The sequence below is a fragment of the Charadrius vociferus genome, unplaced genomic scaffold (genome assembly GCF_000708025.1).
Source record: "Charadrius vociferus isolate BGI_N301 unplaced genomic scaffold, ASM70802v2 scaffold19, whole genome shotgun sequence".
Lineage (NCBI taxonomy): Eukaryota > Metazoa > Chordata > Aves > Charadriiformes > Charadriidae > Charadrius > Charadrius vociferus.
Window position 1 is genome coordinate 5,257,765 of NW_009650173.1, and position 19,362 is coordinate 5,277,126.

The following is a 19,362-nucleotide window of genomic DNA, read 5'->3' on the forward strand; positions in this document are numbered from 1 at the left end:
GTAGGATGCCTGCCCTAAGCAGTGCTGCTGGCCAGCCCAAACGGGGCTATGAGTATCCTTTCCTTTTAGCCTTTTTAACCCTGTAGATAGATGCTGTGGCCAGTAACAGTGTTCCCGTGTCCTCTTCATTGACAAGCACCTGCTTTTGTGCAAGTGTCTGGCACAGCAGTTTCTGCTGTGGTTTGGTGTGGTGCAGGGTGCAGTCTTCCCCCTCCGTAAACTATTAAAAAGGCTGGATGCCATGTTGTGCCACCTCCCAGGTATCTGCTCTCCATACACTAGCATACTCCTGGCAGGCCTGGCCTGAGATTTGTAGTGAAAAGCTTTATGAAAATTTGAAATATACTGGAGTTGGAATGGTAATTTTGTGCGTGTTTATATTACTACTATACTCCTCCAGAGGAGGGCTGTGAAGACGATCAGAAGGCTGGAGTGCCTCTCCTATGAAGACAGGCTGAGAGAGTTGGGGTTGTTCAGCCTGGAGAAGAGAAGACTCTGGGGAGACCTTATAGCCCCCTCCAGTACCTAAAGGCACCCTGCAGGAAAGATGGGGAAGGACTCTTGATCAGGGAGTGTAATGATAGGACGAGGGGTAACGGTTTTAAACTGAAAGAGGTTAGATTTAGATTAGATATCAGGAAGAAATTCTTTACTCTGAGGGTGGTGAGACACTGGTCCAGGTTGCCCGGAGAAGCTGTGGCTGTCCCATCCCTGGAGGTTTTCAAGGCCAGGTTGGATGTGGCTTTGAGCGACCTGGGCTGGTGGGAGGTGTCCCTGCCCATGGCAGGGGGGTTGGAGCTAGATGATCTTCAAGATCCCTTTCAACTCCAACCATTCTATGATACTATAGAAATAATAAAAATCCATATATATGTGCATGTTAGACTTTGGAACTTCTATTCATTTGAATTGAGGTAGGAGTTCATATTAGTTTTAGAGTGTCCTTAAAGCTGAGTTAATTGTTTAAAGACCTTTAAGTTGCTATGTTTTTTGCTTGTTTTAAAAATATGTCAAATACTGATGTAAGAGCTGCTGAATATATAGGTTTCTATCATCCTCCTGCTCTTCCTTCTTGTGGAGTTGGAGTTTGTGTGAGGGGGGAACCTGACAGGTAATAAAAGTGAAGATGACAGCTCCGCAAGTGAACTCTGAATTTATAGACTCAAATGTAAAGGTCTATCACAAGCCAATGCCTATAGGGAAGCTGGAATTGGAGTAGCTTCTGAAAGATTGAGGAATTTAAGTACATGCTGCAAGCTCTAATTTAAAGAACATAGTCTTATCTTTAACACTTTAATGGAAAAAGATGGTCTTTGTAAAAGTTCAGTCCAAGAGAAGAATACTACTTGTACTTTGCTAGTTATTGGAGCTACTGAATACTCCCATTATCCCATCTTAAAGAAAAGGTGTGGTTATTAGTTGTAGTATTTGTGGAAGCTGTCAAATATTTTAGGTTTGCTTTTCAGTTGTTTCACAAAATACTCCATTATGTGTGTTTCACGTTAAATAGAAGCATTTCAGGTGTTTTGTGCATTGAACATAATGTGCATAAGCTTTGACTGGAAGAGGAAAAAAAAAAAAAGAAAAAAGTAACTGTGGCACATCATGCTTACACTAAGAGGCATGAAGGAACGTGGATGAGGCAAAAATGGCTGAATTAGTTCAATAAGTCTTGAAGTATGACATCTAATAACAGAAATCCAGCACCAATAAAGATTTTTTTTGTGTGTGTGTGTAATCGTAATAATACCCACTTTGGTTCTTCTGATGCTGTGCTTGTTCCTGTAACACTTGTAAGTTGCATGTTTTCCCTTGAAAACTGTAAATGCAGCTCAATGAAAACTCTGGGCAACTCCTCCGTTTTCAGCTATTTTATTGATGTATCCGTTGGTCTCTGAGAAAACCTTGGGCAAGTACATTGATCTTCAGACTCGGAGATCGGGAAGTCGCTATGCGAACGGAGAGTGGCAGACACACAGATAATCACAGCGTGATGTCCTGTCTTTGTGCTTGACGCTGGCATTGCTAACTCCTTTCAGCTCTCTGGTTATCTCATTCGTTAAGATGATGTAAAGAAGTGAAAGAGAGGCAGAGAAGTGGTCTCTCTCACCTCCCAAACCTCCCTGCTCAGTGACAGCAGTGGATAGTGATGTTGTTCTTCCCCCCCCCGCCCCCAAGTTTTACTTCTGTGAGCAAGAGAAGATGAATGTGCCAGACTGGATGGCTGTGGAAAGCCAACAGTTTCAGCTGCAGAGTTACTTGGGTACTTGATCTACCTGTGCTGGGGAGGCAGAGGTCTTGGCAAAGCAAGCTAGGGATGAAGGGTCCATCATCTTCTCCATGACCATCTTTGTTATCCCTGGCTGAGAGCTCCACTCCCTCATTGTGCGTGTCCATCCTTCCTCTGGTCATCTTCTGCTTTGATGGTGGGAGAGGAGGAGCAGGGCTTGGGGCTTCGTTGTGTGTTTTTTGGCTTCCGAAGTCTGCTAGAGTAAATGGAATTTAGCAAGGAGCACAGTGAGAGTGCAGACACAGGAGTCGACAAGCAGTTGCAAGGACTGAGTGCTGCCTCTCCAGTGTGCTGCTTCGCTTAAAAAGGCAAAAGAAAAAGGGGGGAGAGGGGCAGGAGCAGGAGGGAGAAACTAGTTGAAGAGAAGACTCGGATATGTTTATTCCACTGGAAAATAATTCTTTTGATCTTCAGGGAGGTGTGTGAATTTAGGAGAGAGAAGACAGACAGGTAATTTCAAGGTTTGGGTTTGGTGGGTTTTTTTGGTTTTTTTTTGTTTTTTTTTTTTTTTCTGAAACAGAGCTGCAGGCTTTTTTCTTTAACCACCCCCCCCCCCCCTACTTTTTTTCTTTATCATCATCAGGCATTTAATTTCTCTGAAACGTTCCAGTCTTAGTGCAGCCTAAAAGCATTCAAACAGAATAGCGTACACACCTGTCAGACCATGGGGCAAATGATAAGGGGATGCCAATATGTGAACCATAGGAATTAGCTCTTTGATGTACAGCTTTATAGCTAATGGCACCTCACTCATCTTAGGAGAGGGTTTTTGACTGCAGACAGTTTTGTAAGTTCCCACTTATATTGGTGTATTTGTTCCTTAATTTGATGCATTTCTTGACTTTTTATTACATGAAAATTCAGCTGCTGACTTTCTTCCCTACTAATTTTAAATATTTAAACTATGTACATCACACCAACACCGCTCTCTTTCACAGAAATAGATTAAGTGCATTAATTCTTGATCAAGCTTGTCTTCTCCCTCTGAATTCAGCACTTCCTTTAAGTGCTGGGGTCCAGAAGCACTTTCACTTCTATTTAAGCTGTCACGACTGTGCCTGGGGACAAATGTAGCACAGTCACTTGGTGCAGTCTGCCGGCCCGGAGAGGGACGGGGTGCATGGCTGGAGGCAATGACTTCTTCAGCTAACCCAGGTACACTTTCAAGAGTGTGTCTGATCGTGGCTTTAGAAACACAATGAATACCTAATATAATTCAAAACCTGTGCTGGTTCGTATTGTAACGAGCATCGATGCTAGCGGAGGAGCGTAAACGTGTTTTGCCTCCCCAGACAGCAGCGTACATACCATGACTGGTACACCAGTCATTTCAAAGCGGTTATGCAAGGTGTTTTCTTCCACGTTTGCAGCAAAGTCACCACGATTCAGCTGTGTGTTGACTTAGAGAAGACAGCCTCGAGGTCAGAGGACAGTCAAACATTGCCTGTTGCTCTCAGCCTTACGCTGTCTCACATGGGTTACAGTCCCCTTTTTTCATCCCGTGGGCTATCGCTGCTGACCTTTCCTCTCATCCCCAAATGAAGAATAGCACTTTGTTAACGTTTTGCCTCTTCCTGGGTCATCCCTGGCCGCTGTTCATTCCTGGGGCTTTCATCTGTGTAAATCCAAGCTTAAGCTTTTAGTATGGGTGGTTTTCCGCTTTTGTGCCTGACACATCTGGTTACGTGATGTAGTGTAGGCAAACCTGAACCGGTCCCCGTCTGCGCCTTTGCCTGCCCTGGTTGCCAGTGATGCTGTCCAAGTAACTACGCTGCTGGTATAGGAGGGTGAGAAACTGAACTGGTTCAGAGCATTTTGCATGAGGAAAAAGCACATCTCACTTCGCACGAGAGTTTCTGCTGTCACTGCCAAAGCCAACAGACAAGGAGTTGCAGTATCAGGTTTGTCAGTTGTCATGGATCAGGATTCTGGGTGAGACTCTGACAGCAACACCTGCGCCTCCTGTCGTGAGCGCTTCACATCTGGAGCTGGAGCTGAGGACGTTGATTTTAGCCTCCTAGGTTTCCAGGTGTGGAGGTTTTTTGGTTTTGTTTTGTTTTGGGTTTTTTTATGCTTTGAAACCTGAAGAAGCAGTGAAACCCCATAGCGTTGGTGAGCTGGTAACTGTAGCAGAACTAGTTGTCGCTCATGGTTTGGCTTTTTCTGTAGGAAGGATGGTTAAGTCGCTTTCCACGTGCATTACTACCGCCAGCGTTTGCCATCGGAGTTCATTTGGGGAAAAACTGTGATGACAAATCCAGTAATGTACGATAGTCGGCAGTGCTAATGTGCTATTTTGTATTTTGTTGTGGAGCATGTTAGAAAGGATCAGGTGCAAGAATGCAAGAAATTTCTGGTTTAGTTGATGATATATTTTATTTGTCGGGATAATTCATAACTCTGACATAGTTCAACAACTGCTTTTAATCGTCTTGTTCTCTAAAGTAATGGCTTGAGGTGTATAGCAGTACCACAAAACAAAGCATGTAACGGTATACGATGCTATTGACAATGTAGCTATAGGGATAATCAGATCAAATGAGTAAATGCCTCTGCAAACTTTGATGCACTATAAATCTACCATTTTAAAGACTTGTTCCAGTTATCAGCAGCTGGGGGTTGTGTGGGGGACACTGTCTACAGAGTTATCCATTCACTTTGTTAAGCTGATTGTAAGCATATGAATTTGTTGCAAAGTTTTATTAAAAATGTCTGAGAAGAACTGTTTCATGAAGCTCTCTTTTATGGGCTCTTCATTTGCCTTGAAAGGTTGTTTATGCGTCATTCAGTAAACTTTCAAACTTTCCAATATTAAATTATTTCAGTAAAGTAAGCCTCTTTATCCCTCCTCTGCCTCTCTCTTTGAAGAGAGGTAGGGGGGAGCATCTGTTGCTCGCCTGGTGGCTAGTTTGGCCCAAACAATGACAATATTTAAGCTTAAAAAAGAATATTCAGGAGTAATAGGACTTTAATTGATATTTTTACCCATCTGTATTTTGTGAGTTTACTATGTGAATTCTTTCTGTTTTAATACAGGCGTTTAGATGCGAACCATATTACTGCCATACCAGAAGACAGTTTTGAGGGTCTGGTGCAGTTGCGTCACCTTTGGTTGGATGACAACAGTTTGACAGAAGTTCCCATCTATCCACTCAGCAATCTGCCCTCTCTGCAGGCGTTAACGCTGGCTCTCAACAAAATAACGCACATTCCTGACTATGCATTTACAAACCTTTCAAGTCTTGTTGTTCTGTGAGTATTTGTAACTGTATTTCATTAGGTCACTTTGAATCTCTCCTCAGTTACAGTTTTGATTAATCTAGGCTGGCACTGAAAATGGTATTTTGCTTTGTTTCAGCTCAGTTGTCTAGTAACAGCCTGTATTGCCCACACCAGGTGATACCGTGTATACTAAACAACCCGCTGAAGGTTTGCTAAACACTTTCTCCTAAACAGAAAGTCAAATGGGCTGTGGGTAGTGAGATTGATGTATATTTTCCTGACATCTCATTTTAGTAATGAATATTTCAAACCAGTGGTTGTCAGAGAAGGCTTTCAGAGATATTAAAAAAAGAAAACGTTATCTGCCACGGACCCATTTCTGTGTAGTCTTAAGTATCTCCAAGGATGAAAATGAAAATGATGAAGGATGAAAAATGTGTTTGATTTATATGTCTAAATCAAATTTTTATCACACTTCTGGATAGTGAGTAAAGGTTTCAAATCGGTTGTCTTGACTGCGAGCAATCTATTCTGTTCCCATATAGGATGAAATACTTCTGTCTGGAAGTGAAAGACATTCTTCTGCATAATCCACCCCATGCAGTGTTTTTTCTAAGCCATTTAACTGTCTTGATTTCATAGAAATAGCTGTTAATCTGTTAACTTATGTGAAATCATTCACTTGTTTCCACGCTTGTTTTATTTTTGCTTTTCAGACATCTTCATAATAACAAAATAAAAACTATAGGAAAACACTGTTTTGATGGATTAGACAACCTTGAAACCTTGTAAGTACGCTTATTAAAGCAATGTGTTGTTCAGCGTTAGTCTCATTCCCAGCTTAATCAAGGTTACCTTACCGGTATGGTAAAGATTTTGCAAATAAGGCATGTGTGCGCCATGCCACACATACCACTGTCCAGCTCAGGTTTTGGAACTGAAGGCTGGTATCAGTGCAGTGCTCCACCAAAACTAATTAACTATGTTGAGAAGTAGGTAAATATTAGCCTGGGTGAAATGTCACACTGGAAGATGTGGCTCTAATGTTCCTCGCCCTGATCTAGCTGGGGTCTCTCTGCATAGCACTCCACTGAGTCAGGTGGATATATCAGAAGTGTTTGAGTGGCCCTGTGGGTGATAAGGGACAAATATTTGTTTCTCGGATTTACTGTAGGATTAAACATGTTTAAGATACACTGCCAAAACTGTTGTGTGACGATAGGAGGTTTCTCGGAGGGCCCCAGCAGGCTGTTTCTCCACTGCTCCTCCATTACTAGATGAGCACCGCTGCCTGCCGAGGAGACTGTCGCTCATGCGTCCCCGCAGCTCCTGAACCCATCCTCTGCAGGCCGGTGGAAACCAGCCCTGCTCCTGGTTCCCAGCCTCTCCTACAGGAGATTCACCTGAGTTCACTTCAAATGCTGGCAAATATTAAAATGATGGACTAGTTTATCCGAAACAGTGAGCCTTCTGTTCCTTTGGACAGAAACGGGAGATGGGGGTGGGAAGCATCACCTTCCCCTCGCCCCGTGTCTGTCATTCCCACTGACAACTCGTGCTCCCCCCAGAACTGAACTGGGTGTCAGTAGTGGCCGGATCCTGGCGCCGCAGTACTCCTCAACCTCCAGAGCACCTTCTTGGCCAGGAATGGCTTTCAGCCACTTGGTTTGCATTCCCCGTTTCCCTTCAGCTCACTCAGTGAATGTCTAATAAGCAGTATCTCCTTCAGGGGTGCATTTTGCTATGCTTAGGAGAGTGCTAAATAAATCAAACAAATGAAGGAGGGCAAGGGCAACCCAGCGACAGCCTCTGTTAACATCAGGAGTTTAGATGAGTCCAGGAATGCTGCTTAGTCCAGCTATCTTGTCATTCTCTTAGAACCTCAATTAAGTAATAATTTAAAGCTATGTAAATATGCACAGCTGATGTAAGACTCTCAAAATGTTTTTGCTGCTCATAAGGAGTCCCTTTTGCAGAAAAAAGACTGTAACAAGTCCTGACGTTACTGCTACAATGGTGAGCGGTTAACTGAGATCTCAGCAGATCTCTGTCACCGATGGGTACTGATTCCACGTGATGACATTTCTCTCTGGCTCTGTTCAATATTCAGAAGTGGTTTTGCTACAAGCTTTGCTATTGCTTAATGGCTTATTTACTGTTTGTTTTTAATAAAACTTGGACTAAAAGTTTTCTTAGTAAGCTAATAAAGAGTAGTCATTTGTTATTTACTTTTTTTTAAAAAAAAAACTTTGAAATCTTAGTTCATTTCCATATAAATTCTGTTGAAGAAAAATCTGTGAAGTGTTGAAAAAAACTGAGCTTCGCTGTAAGGAAACGTCATTTGACTTAATATGAATAATCCTCTGGATAATATTAAATGTCTTACCTAAGTTATTAGCTGGTTATAAAGTATGTAAAACATCAGAAGGCTAAATCTAAGTTAAAGTTATTCTATGGTCTAGTTAAAGATGTTCTGACAACTTTTTACTTCCACTGAATTGTCTTAAACGAAAACTTTTTTGACAATTCATGACCACTCTTAAGAATTTTATAATTTTCCTGCTTTGTTTCTTCTAGGGATTTAAATTATAATAACATGGTAGAGTTTCCTGAAGCCATAAAAGCACTCCCAAGTCTAAAGGAGTTGTGAGTATTACTTATTCTCCCTTTTTACCAGTTTTCTTTCTCCTTTCCATAAATAAAAAAAATCCTGTATTTAAGAATGCTTGTCTCATTATGCAGCAACCTAAATCAGATTAAGTTATGCTAAGTGAAGCTATAATTAAAGGAAAATATAATAATCAGCTAGAGAGGGAACCTATTGAAAATGATTTTGGAGTTATATAAGCAAGCAATTTATTCAGGAGAGCCATTAGCATAGATCTTAATCATGAGCTGTTTTTTGCCTCCAGTAGCACAATTAAATATTCACTGATCGCACGTGTTTTCCGTGTCCCCCGCCTGAGAGGAGGAAGAAGAGGGAAAGCACAGAATCACGTTCTAGAGAGAATAGTTTCTTTCTAATGAAATATTTTCAGTTTAGCTGATGCACAGTAGACAGAAATCATACCTTCAAAGTTATTCCTACAGCTAGACTTTATTCCTATTTAACTACAATCCTATTTTTGGCAGGATTGGGAATTGAGTAGGTGTGAAGAAAATGACTATTGGTTGAATCTACTGGCAGTATATTTTTAAATGTTGGTTTTCTTCTTTGCTAATATCTCTAGGGGATTTCACAGTAACTACATTTCCATAATTCCTGATGGTGCATTTGCAGGAAACCCCCTTCTAAGAACGATGTAAGTAATTTTCATCTGTCTATTTTTAGTCTCTGCAGACAGTGACTATAAGAACAACGACTGAACCATGTTTTTCATTTCCCAGACATTTGTATGATAATCCTTTGTCTTTTGTGGGGAACTCCGCATTTCAGAATCTGTCAGATCTGCATTCCCTGTAAGTATCGTCTCAACTATATCGTACAATAAATGGATATGAAACGTTGTGGCCAAGAACTCAAAATAACCAAGTTTTCTGACTGCCTTATTTTTATTGCAGTAAGCTTTAATAAACATTGTTATTGTTGGGAATATCCAATTTCTTAAGAAGCCCTAGTAAATATGCTCTGTGACTTTTTTTTTTTTTTTTTAAAAAAAAAACTTCATTAGCTTGCATAAGACACATAACCTCAGGCCAAATGCTCAGATTCTTACTTAAACAAACTGCAATATGTCTTGGGTGGTTTTTGAACAGGGATGTACATTGTGAGAATGTTTGGCAGGTTAGTGCATGCATGCTCTCAGAAGGTATCAGTTCTGGGGGTGACGAGTGAGACTTCAAACTTTGAACTGCAAACTACCTATGAGTTTATGCCCTTTTCATACGTGTATTGATCCGACTCCTTCCAGCTTGATGAATTCCAGTTGTTTGCTAATGGAGGAGTCATTTATTAAGCAAATTACTACTGTAGGAAGCAGCGAGCAGACAATCTTTTACACACTATTCATGTGTAAAATGTTAACAAAAGCAGTAAGAATGTTAGAATGTCTCCTTAGTAAAAATATCTACCTGATAGCAGGATTGAATGTCACAATTCATTTGCATAATAGTTCACAGTTAATTTTCATGGGGATTTTTTTAGGGTCATTCGGGGTGCCAGCATGGTGCAGTGGTTTCCGAATTTGACAGGAACTGTTAATCTGGAGAGCTTGTAAGTATCTTCTACAGAAATTATTTCCCAATAATTTCCTGGATTTGCCTCTTTTGAAGTGATTGAAATATGATTAGTGGATCTGGAGAGCAACTGAATATGTGTTCTCTTCTTGTCAATAAATGTAATTATATAGCTTTTCTCAATGTGATACCTTAATTTTATTTTAATAGGGTAAGCTGATAATAACCTATGAAAAGGCCATTTATACTAAAGCCCCTTTCACAGAACTGAAAAACAGAAAAGTTGGTCTCTTCCAAAAAAAAACAAACCAAAAAAAATTTGGGGGTGTGAATCTAGCACCCCGATAGCTGAGATGCCGTCCTTACTCTGCGCTTACATATGCTTGTTACGCCATCTACCATCAACAATGCAAATATTTATATATGGTGTTTTTTCCACAGAACTCTAACAGGGACCAAGATAAATAGTATTCCTGTTAATTTATGCCAAGAGCAAAAGGTGCTACGAACTCTGTAAGTATACACATTGTGCTCCTATTTTGATCTGCATCAAAATGTTTTAAAAGAAACTTTAATTTAAAGCAGAAGTATTGCTTAGAATTGCTTATCCTAGTACTTTTATCGAAGTTGGAAGTCTGATTCTGGTTTCTTGATTCTTCAAATCAAGACTCCCAGCAGAGTTGATGTAATGCCTTATATTCCTGAAAAAGGTTCCCTGTTCTAGGGTTGCACTGTATTTCTTTCATATAGTATAGAATATATGTAAGGTGGTGCTGCAGAACAGTCTTTGCATCTGCAAATTCACTCTGACACCATTCATTCTTAACACAGCAGTAGTCATCTACATTCAGAGATTAACGAAGAGTTCAGTTGTAGTGCTTCAACTTTTTTCTGTTCAGGAACACAGGAGAGAGCATCAGGAACCAAGAGAAATGGAGATGAGGATTAGGAAGAGGATAGTAATACAAAGGCAGGACAGAAAAAGCAGTAAGGATGTGTTAAAATAAATGAAAAAAAAAAAAACCCAAAACAAAAAAACCCAACCCAAACTGGTAAATGAAACCATTGGGAGGGGAGAGGCAAAGCTGTGTTTACAAAGGATACACACAGGAAAATTTGGAGGAAAAGCAACTGCTGAAAAGTAGAGGAGAAAAATATGTTCTGTTTTATAGAAGAAAAACTGGGGAAAAAGAATGATGAGGTAGGATTTAATTTCAAATGGCAGGTTATCTTTTGAACAGAAATTTGAAGTTTCTAGCCACCTTTTGGCTGCATAGTTTCACAGAAAATTCTGAACTTTCCTAGCTCTGCCTAGGGAGTTACCAGCACACTAAATCAAAATTTGCACCAAATTCCTGCATTGCACACCATCTATCCAGTTTATTCTAAAAAAAGCAGATTATCAATAAACCTTTTTAGATTACAACTCTCAGAAATTAAGGAATTTGTATGGTGTGGTTTTGGGGTATGTATATATCCAGATGCAGAGCTGAAAGCAGTGAAATAGAATATACATAGAAATAGAATAGAAAATCAGAAACGCTGTTTGGGAGGGATCTCATGAGCTGTTGAAGCCACTACAAAGGCATGGCCTGTTTCCCAGTTACTTTTCAATTACAGACCACTAGTTTCAGTTGTTAAAATTTGTCAAATAGAGAGTTTTGGGTTGAATTTTTATTTTTTAATGCTTGCTTGCTTTGCATCACTTTTTATTACTGTCAGGAAAGTAATAAAAAAAAAAACGTTCACTGAATTCAGATGCAAAAATGGGGAGAGAGAAATGTAGCTTGTAAAAAGGTTGCACAAATAGAGTGAATGTAAGGCAATGAATCAACATTTTGGACAGCTATACAGACAGCCTTATTTCTGCTATTTGCTGACTGTTGCAAGCTTGACATAGCAGCTATGTCTTTTTACATTGTATATATGTATAATCAAAGTGCATAGTGGGGCTAGTTAGGACAACTGTGGAGAGATCACCCTTGTGGTTCCCTCCATGATTTTCTCTGAACTGCCCATAGTTTTTACGCAGAATGTTACCAACAGGAAGATTTTTCTGCCAATCCATTTAATGGTTACAAATGATGAGTTGTTTCAAGGAGAAAAATGATTTGAACTAAGCACCTTTCTCCTATTTTCTGTTTTGAAGGGACTTGTCTTATAACAATATAAAGGACCTCCCAAGTTTTAAGGGCTGCCACTCCTTGGAAGAAATGTAAGTAGAAATACATGTTGTTAACTCTATTACCTCCTTAGCATGCTGAGCCCAAGTCTCTAGAAACTTTTTTGCTTCGTGTTTGATCATAAGTTTCTAAGATGAAGGACAGAGAGAGATAACATGACCGTCTCATGCGAGGAGTGTGCTGGACAGAATTCGACTGCCTGCGTTTTCCTCAGTTAGCTAAGGTTTAATTGTTCTATGGCACAAAAAAAAAGAATGAAGGACACCTTAATCCTGCATTTCATAGTAGTACTGCTATACGCATAAATGGAATGAGCATTTACGTGTTTTCCTTCCTGCCTCTTACCTCTTCCACCCTTCTTCAGTTCCCTCCAACCATCAGCCTATGCTGATGTAAAATGGTTTTGTTTCCTCTAGTCCCTGTAAGATGCGTTCAAACCCCATCTTTGCTTTTCCTTACTTCATTGCTTTAAAGCTTCTTAAGCGTAATTTCCAGACCCTACACATTTTTTTCCACCTGCATCTGTTCCTACTTCTCTTTCTCTTTTCTTTGCACTCAAGCTTCTTTCCCCTTAATGAGATTGGGGCTAATAGACTAACAGGCCTTTGCTGTTATGCTCTTGACATCTTCGGGCTCACTGTACGCACGGTTCATTGTAAAGGGGACTCGTGAACTGGAACTACAATTGGCCCATTAGCTCTTGAAGCATTTCTCAACATTTTTCTTTCATAAATCTGTATTTTGAGAAATGAAAGTGTGCCCAGGGTTAGAATATGCCTAAAGAGTCCCTGCAGAATGAAGTAGGTTTGTTTTAAATCTCAGTGTGACTCTTCAAAGTTGACAAAGTGTTACTTTTAGCTTGGAAATAGTTCAGTCCCCACCTAACAGTCTCTTCTAAGTTAAATGAGTAGTAAATTGGGATTGCGCAGAGGTGCCAGGAAGAAGCTTCATGGTTGTATTAAGGTGGCTAATGCAAAGTACTTAAACAGTTTGCCTACAAGGGGAAACGAGAAAAATCTTGCCATTTGTAAAGCTAAATCCGTGTATTAGCAGGCACCAAGCTGTTCCTTGGTTTGAAGTCAGCCCAGTGAGCCAATAAAGTTCTGTTTCTCCTTCTTCACTTTGCAGTTCCTTACAGCATAACCAAATCCAGGAAATCACAGAGAATACCTTTCAAGGACTGTCCTCCCTTCGTATCCTGTAAGTGCACATAGCTGCATACTGAGTAAGACAAGATAATGTGTTTGATTCCTGTGTAACTGATGTCAGGGTTTGGTGTTACAAATCCGATCACAAAAGGCCAGGTGTGGTGGATCCTAAGGTGCAGCACACCATGTACAGGAGGTACTAGGAGCAGCCAGTTTTGGTCCCGTTCTTTCTATTCTCCATTTTGTTTTTCTAGCCTATAAAGATATTACTCTATTATTCCATTATATAGTATTTATTGGAGAGATCCTATCTGTTTTCCTCAGGAGGGGCAGACCAGTAAACAGTTATCCCCTCCCCTTACATCTCAAGTGATATGAAGATTAGATAAGAACATTGACATTGTCAGGGAAAAAAAACCAACAAAAACCCACAAATCGATAGGGGTTTTAAAAGGAATGTCATGATATAAGCGGTGGCAGGATGTGGATTTTGAAATCCGACAAGGCAGATGCCTTTCTGCTTGTTCTTCTGTTGTCTTCCCCCATCCCTGCTGATGTGCCCTGCCACAAGTGCGGTTGTCAGCGAGGGGATCATCCTGGCACCTTCCTCTGGGGAATGGTTGGTGCCAGAGCCAACCTCTGCCTCGGGAGCGGAGCGCAGGCTGAGCTGCTAGTGCCAGGAAGGAAGGGAAAGGGGGCAGGAATGGGAGCTGGATTCTACTTTGGGCATGAGGACACAGGACACAGCTGCCTTACTGAGGGCTTTGGCTTCTACTGCACCCGGCTGACTGGGGAGAGAGGGGAAACGGGGGGGTTGTTCAGCTTTCCTGACAAAGGCGTAATGTATTTGCCACCTTAGCTTTTTTTCCTCAGTACAAGTGGCTGTTACAAAGTTTTGATGAAACTGCTAAAATAACCTTGTTTGGCATTCATTGCAGCGACCTCAGTAGAAATCGGATCCATCAAATCCACAAGGAAGCTTTCACCACTGTTGGAGCTATTGTTAACCTGTAAGTAGGCTGTTCTGTGCGGCAACCTCCTCTCTCTATCGTTAAACTGCTGAGAGAGTAAATGTTTCTAGCTTAAAACTGGTATGTGCCCAACATATGTTTTGTCTCTGTGGCTCACAAAACCTCTCGCAAGCTGAATGGATGCAGGGCGGACTTCTTGAAAGTGCCTGCTGCCCTGACTGGCATTTGCTAGACCACAGACTTGGTGCGAGGCTTAAAAACCCTTCTTACTCCAATGAGGTGTATTCTATTGGATCTTCAAACTTACTTTGTTGTAACGCTGTCTTAATACTCACATTTCAGAGACCTAAGTTTCAACGAACTCACTTCAGTTCCCACTGAAGGATTGAGTGGACTGAACCAGCTTAAACTTGCGGGCAATTCTGAGCTGAAAGAAGCTTTGGCAGCGAAGAACTTTGCAAAGCTCCGGTACGTTGGTAAATACTGCTACAGAGCGCCTCCCTTATTTTGACAGTAACAAGCACCGTAACAATAAATAAAGCCAGTTTAGATAATACTCATGACAAACGATCTGCTGAGTCCTGTAGGGCCTTAACGTTGGCGTGTATAAAAGGCCATCTGACTATTCTGGTATAGAAGCCGTTTGCAGACAATTTTCTTGGAACCTTTTATATTTCTCCTCCACTGCTTTTCAAGCTGATACCATCTGACTTTGGAGTAGTGGTTTGGGTGGATTCCATTTGTTACCGAACCGAGCACATCTGTCTTTCAGAGTATGGAAGATGGGAGCAGACACGCAGGTGTCTGATTCCATAATCGCCACACTTTATACATATGCTGTTTATTCTTGGAGGCAAACGATGAGAGTAACAGTAATCATTTAAATGGAAACCTGGTACTGCTTTCAGTGGGAGGTGGATCAGACAGTGATTAACTGCTTTGCATTTTCAAAGATCTTTCTGCATGTTAATATTTCAATCCTCAAGAAGCAGTTAGAAATTGTTTCCCATACTGTCTGATGGAAAAAAAATGGAGATGAAGGTACTGTTAATTTGTCTAAGGCCAGCAAAGGAGCCCACGTCAGACCTCGGCAGTCCCGTGGAAACAGCAGACTGGTTTTTAGGTTTTGGTCTGTGTTTGAGAACTAATGCATTGTGGGGTCCTTTAGACTGACGTTCCTCCTAAATGTTTACGAGAATAGAATTCTGGAACAATACTGCAGATAGCCACTACTGTAGCTTTGAGTCACAAAAATTAGCTTCTGGTCTGTTCTTATCTCATTGTTTATGTGGACTCTTTTAAAACTCTGTGCCGCTGTACTTCTCTACCGGGATTAATAGTACGCATCATTTCTGTCAAACATACAATAGCAAAAAGAAAAATTAAAAATCTTATTTCAGGGCCACAAAATAAAGAGTGGGAAGAAAAGATAGATTTTTAACATTGTGGTCATCTGGGAATTAACTTTTTTAGAAAACGGTTGCTCTTTAATTAGCTTGCTTAATAAGTTTTCAATTCCATTTGTACAGCAATGCCACAAACTGGTCAGAATTTGTTTTGTGTGTGGAGTAGAATGAGTAGCAGAGAGAGTTAAACATCACGGAATTTTCTTTGTACTCCGTGCAGCAGACAAGACTTGGATGTATCACCTGTCCTTTATCTCAGTGCAAAAGTTCATCAGAAGTGGTTACAACTGATCCAATTTGAAATAGATTTGTATTAGCGACCGTGATAAAAAGAAGCTTCAGTTTTTTAGCACTGCAGTGTTCCGCTCAAATGTTTTTAATAGATGATAATCTTAACTCAGGTTACGATGGGTAACATTCTTTGCTCTGCCTGAATTTCAGGTCACTTTCTGTGCCATATGCTTACCAGTGCTGTGCATTTTGGGGTTGTGATTCTTATTTAAACTCTAATGCTGAAGATTCCAGTCACCAAGATCAAGGTGCCTTGATGGATCGTGAGAAGGGTAAGTGTTTCATTGTACTAAACTGGCAGTATTATTTTGGGCCAGGCTAGATAACACTGTATGTTGTCTTTGAATAAGGAAATTTGAAAAATGTAAGCCTTTATAGGGATACAAAAGCCGTCTCTGAAAGTGCTTAGTGGCTACTTACAGATATGCGGTGTCATGTTCTTTCTAAATGTGTAAGATTTGCCTGTTTAAGGGGGGTGGGGGAGATCCAACTTTTCTTTTTTTTAAGTTCTAAATTGCCAGTATTGTTTCTGTCATTTTCTGCCAGAACAAAAGTTTGATGGTTATCAGTATTTCGACCTTCCAGTTCAGAAAGGGCTTGTCCTTCCACTGTCTACTTCAAGGCCCGTAGATCTTTCCCCAGTGACGAAAGATGTTGCTGCTTCGTTATGAAGCGTTGTGAGTAGCTGCGACAGGCAGTACTAACTCAGACTGCTGCAGTGATTTCTGCACTGAGTGTTCAACCTTACGTGGCAAACCAGAACAGCTCTGCTTGTTAAAGGCTTGAACATTGGTGAAGTGTTAGGTCTTTTATCTTTCAAAGGACTACTTCCATCCTAGGCAGCATTTCACTTTTTTTTTTGCTTCCTACACCTAACCTGTTTTTCATTTTTACTTGGATACAGCTGATGCAGATGTTCTAAGAAATGAGGAAAGTGAGGAACTGGGACAGACTATTATTCATTGTACACCAGCAACAGGTAAATCTTATAATGTGCTTTAGCCACATTGTGAACTTCAGGCATGGTGTTATGCAAATAGCTGTCTGCAGAATTACATGTTTCATTCCTCGTAGTCATTCTGTACACAGAAGATTAAATTCTACAATGCTTGGGTGAAACTTCATTTGATGTCAGTGTTGTTTTGGATGAGCAATCACAGAGATTTGCCTCAGTTTTAGACACCCAGCACTATATTGGCGAAGTAAGCGCAAGCAGAACGTACCAGACTGTAACAGTTTTATTTGGAGCTTGCCGTGTTTAATGCACTGTCCCCTAATTCTGCGTTACTCTTGCCAAAGAGATGTCTGTGGAGCAGACTGTATGAATGCTCGTCTGTTTCAGTGAGGAGTCAGACTGTGCTTTAAAAGCTTAACTCCAACTGCTCTCATTGGTGGTTTTAACTAAGCCTGATGTCTTTTCAGAAGAGAGAAGGAGGAATGCTGGTGCGGTCTGTTCCCCAGCCCTGCTGTGGCCGCATTAATTGATAGCAGAGGGCTGTTACAAGTAGCTGGAGCAGGCAGTAGCATCTCAAACTGCTACAGATATTTGTGCAACGAGTAGTCTTATTGGCATACCAGAACGACTCCAATTCAGACTTGAACAGTCCAAGAGTGTTGAAAGTCTTTGATCTTGCAAACGAGTATTTTCATTCTAGGCAGCTTCATTGCTGCCCTTCTGCTTATCTCCCTCGTATTGCGAATTTCCACACACGGTTCCACTCAACTCCTAAAGCACTTGCTGTGGTGCCTCCTACTTCCTTGCATGTGCCACTGGCTTTCCAGAGGATTCCTTCTATAAATCTTGTACCCTCCTGTTTGTATAAACGGGAATACCGGAACACATCCATGGGGGGAACAGAATGCTTCCAGTGAAGTTACTTCTGGATGAACAGTAGTTTTCCAAGTCTTCATTCATTCTCTTCTCCTAAGCTGGTGTTTTACATCCATTATGAAAATCTGTTTGCTCTTCATCTTTTGGGCTAGCTTCAGCTTTAGTATGTAGAATATCACAAGGTTTTCTTGATCACAGCCAAAAAAAAATTGTGGTCAGAAAGTCAAATATTTTATTAATGTAACTGTACGTGATCTGAGAATTAATTTGACCAATGCTACTTACTCGCTTTTGATCTCCTGTTCACAGAATGAGAATTCAGATGGTGCATTACATGGGTTAAATCTTTAAAGCCTTTAGCTCTCTCTTTTTGCCCATGCCAGAGATGCTGTAGCTCTAAGAGGAACAAAGAGCTTGTTTTACAAGTTCACAATTTGCCTTGTTTTTCACCAGTCCCTCCCATACTAACAACTTGTTTTCTATACCATGCTGTAGTCTGGTCATAAGTAGGACACTCCACCCACCGTGTAAGTTGTGAATCATTGCTCATCTCGCAGATCCACTTTCCGCTTTGCCTAATGGCAGGAATGGATCGCTGGACGGTGGCAGTCAAGTAGCGTAGCACTGAGAGCTGCAAAACTCATCCTTCCGAGCATGAATTTCTCCTGGTGGGTTGGGAATATTAGTGAGAGAGGAGGGTAATGTTTAAAGATATTTAGACCGTGGGAGAAAGGCAGGAAAGTGTGATGAGTTTTGTTGTTTGTCTAAAGATATCTCACTCTACAGCTAGTAGAAAACAGACTGCAAATTGAGTTTGGAAACACAGCATTGACATTTCAAAATTTCCTAAGTAGGAAGTTGTTTCTGTTTTTGAGGAGGTTCAGCTTAGCAGGTATTGCTGTGTCATGTGATTGTACTGTAAAAACAATTATTCTGGCAAGGATGTTTTACTCGGGAATATCTGAAAAAAAAAAACCAACCTGGGGGGGGGTTTACTGCTGATTGTGCTGGTCTGATAATCCAGTTAGCACCATCATAGCCCAGAAATGAAACTTGGTTGTTTAAACAAAAAGATTCTTTTTTTGACTTGTCAGTTTGGTAATTTCTGGAAGTTGCTGTAGGCCTCGGGAGGATTTTCGCACTGACACTTCATGGTTGTGCGCAGTTGCTGTTCCAGCCGGCGTTGGGGATGGGTCATACTTATCTTTCACCTGCCTAAAAGGGAGGGCATGAGCCATGCAGAGGCGGGTGTCCAGGCTGGATCCGGCTCGGAAGCTCCAGCCTGAGGGGACAGCAGTTTCTGGCATTTTTCTGCTCTGCCTTCAGCTCCCAGAGTGCCCGACTGCAGGGAGAGATCCCCAGCTATTGTGCCTCGGACAATTAGCGGTGCCTAATGGGGCTGTAGGAGAGGTTAAACTCTTCTAATTGTTACTTAAAATCAGTAGGATTCCCCCATGGAATAAACAGCAATTAGAAGGATTAGAAGGGTAAGCAGAAGTAGTGACCTTTTTTCCTTGTCTTGCCTCATATTATTTTGCTTGTTGGACATTTTTTATTATTTAAGCTTTTTTAAGTGACAAAAGAAGAAGAAAAAATTAACTTTCCCTATATAACTTCGCAGGCTGACAGTGCCTTTCAGTGACGAGGGTGGGGAAGAGGACTTGCGGTGAATTCCTGTCCCTATTAAAGCTGATAAATTGAATTTGTCGGCTGCTTTACAGATGTTTCCTTGTGACCAAAAGTTACTCCGGAAGGCACGTTTGTGAATCATTTTTTGAGATAACACGTTACTTCTAAAAAATCCTTTCTGCTTATAAGTTGGTTGTGAGCATTTGCTTTTATTT

The 19,362-nt window shown here is 41.0% G+C and overlaps 1 protein-coding gene across 1 annotated transcript in view; it reads left to right on the plus strand.

Annotated features, from left to right (window-relative positions):
• Nucleotides 1–19,362, plus strand: part of LGR4 (leucine-rich repeat containing G protein-coupled receptor 4) — an 89,549-nt gene that overhangs the window by 68,508 nt on the left and 1,679 nt on the right. The window contains exons 4-16 of the mRNA XM_009892709.1: nt 5,327–5,542; nt 6,229–6,300; nt 8,090–8,158; nt 8,743–8,814; nt 8,900–8,971; nt 9,657–9,725; nt 10,130–10,201; nt 11,838–11,903; nt 13,000–13,071; nt 13,958–14,029; nt 14,333–14,458; nt 15,838–15,965; nt 16,592–16,666. Of these exons, the coding sequence (XP_009891011.1) occupies nt 5,327–5,542; nt 6,229–6,300; nt 8,090–8,158; nt 8,743–8,814; nt 8,900–8,971; nt 9,657–9,725; nt 10,130–10,201; nt 11,838–11,903; nt 13,000–13,071; nt 13,958–14,029; nt 14,333–14,458; nt 15,838–15,965; nt 16,592–16,666 (1,181 nt within the window). The remainder of the gene's footprint in view (nt 1–5,326; nt 5,543–6,228; nt 6,301–8,089; nt 8,159–8,742; nt 8,815–8,899; nt 8,972–9,656; nt 9,726–10,129; nt 10,202–11,837; nt 11,904–12,999; nt 13,072–13,957; nt 14,030–14,332; nt 14,459–15,837; nt 15,966–16,591; nt 16,667–19,362) is intronic.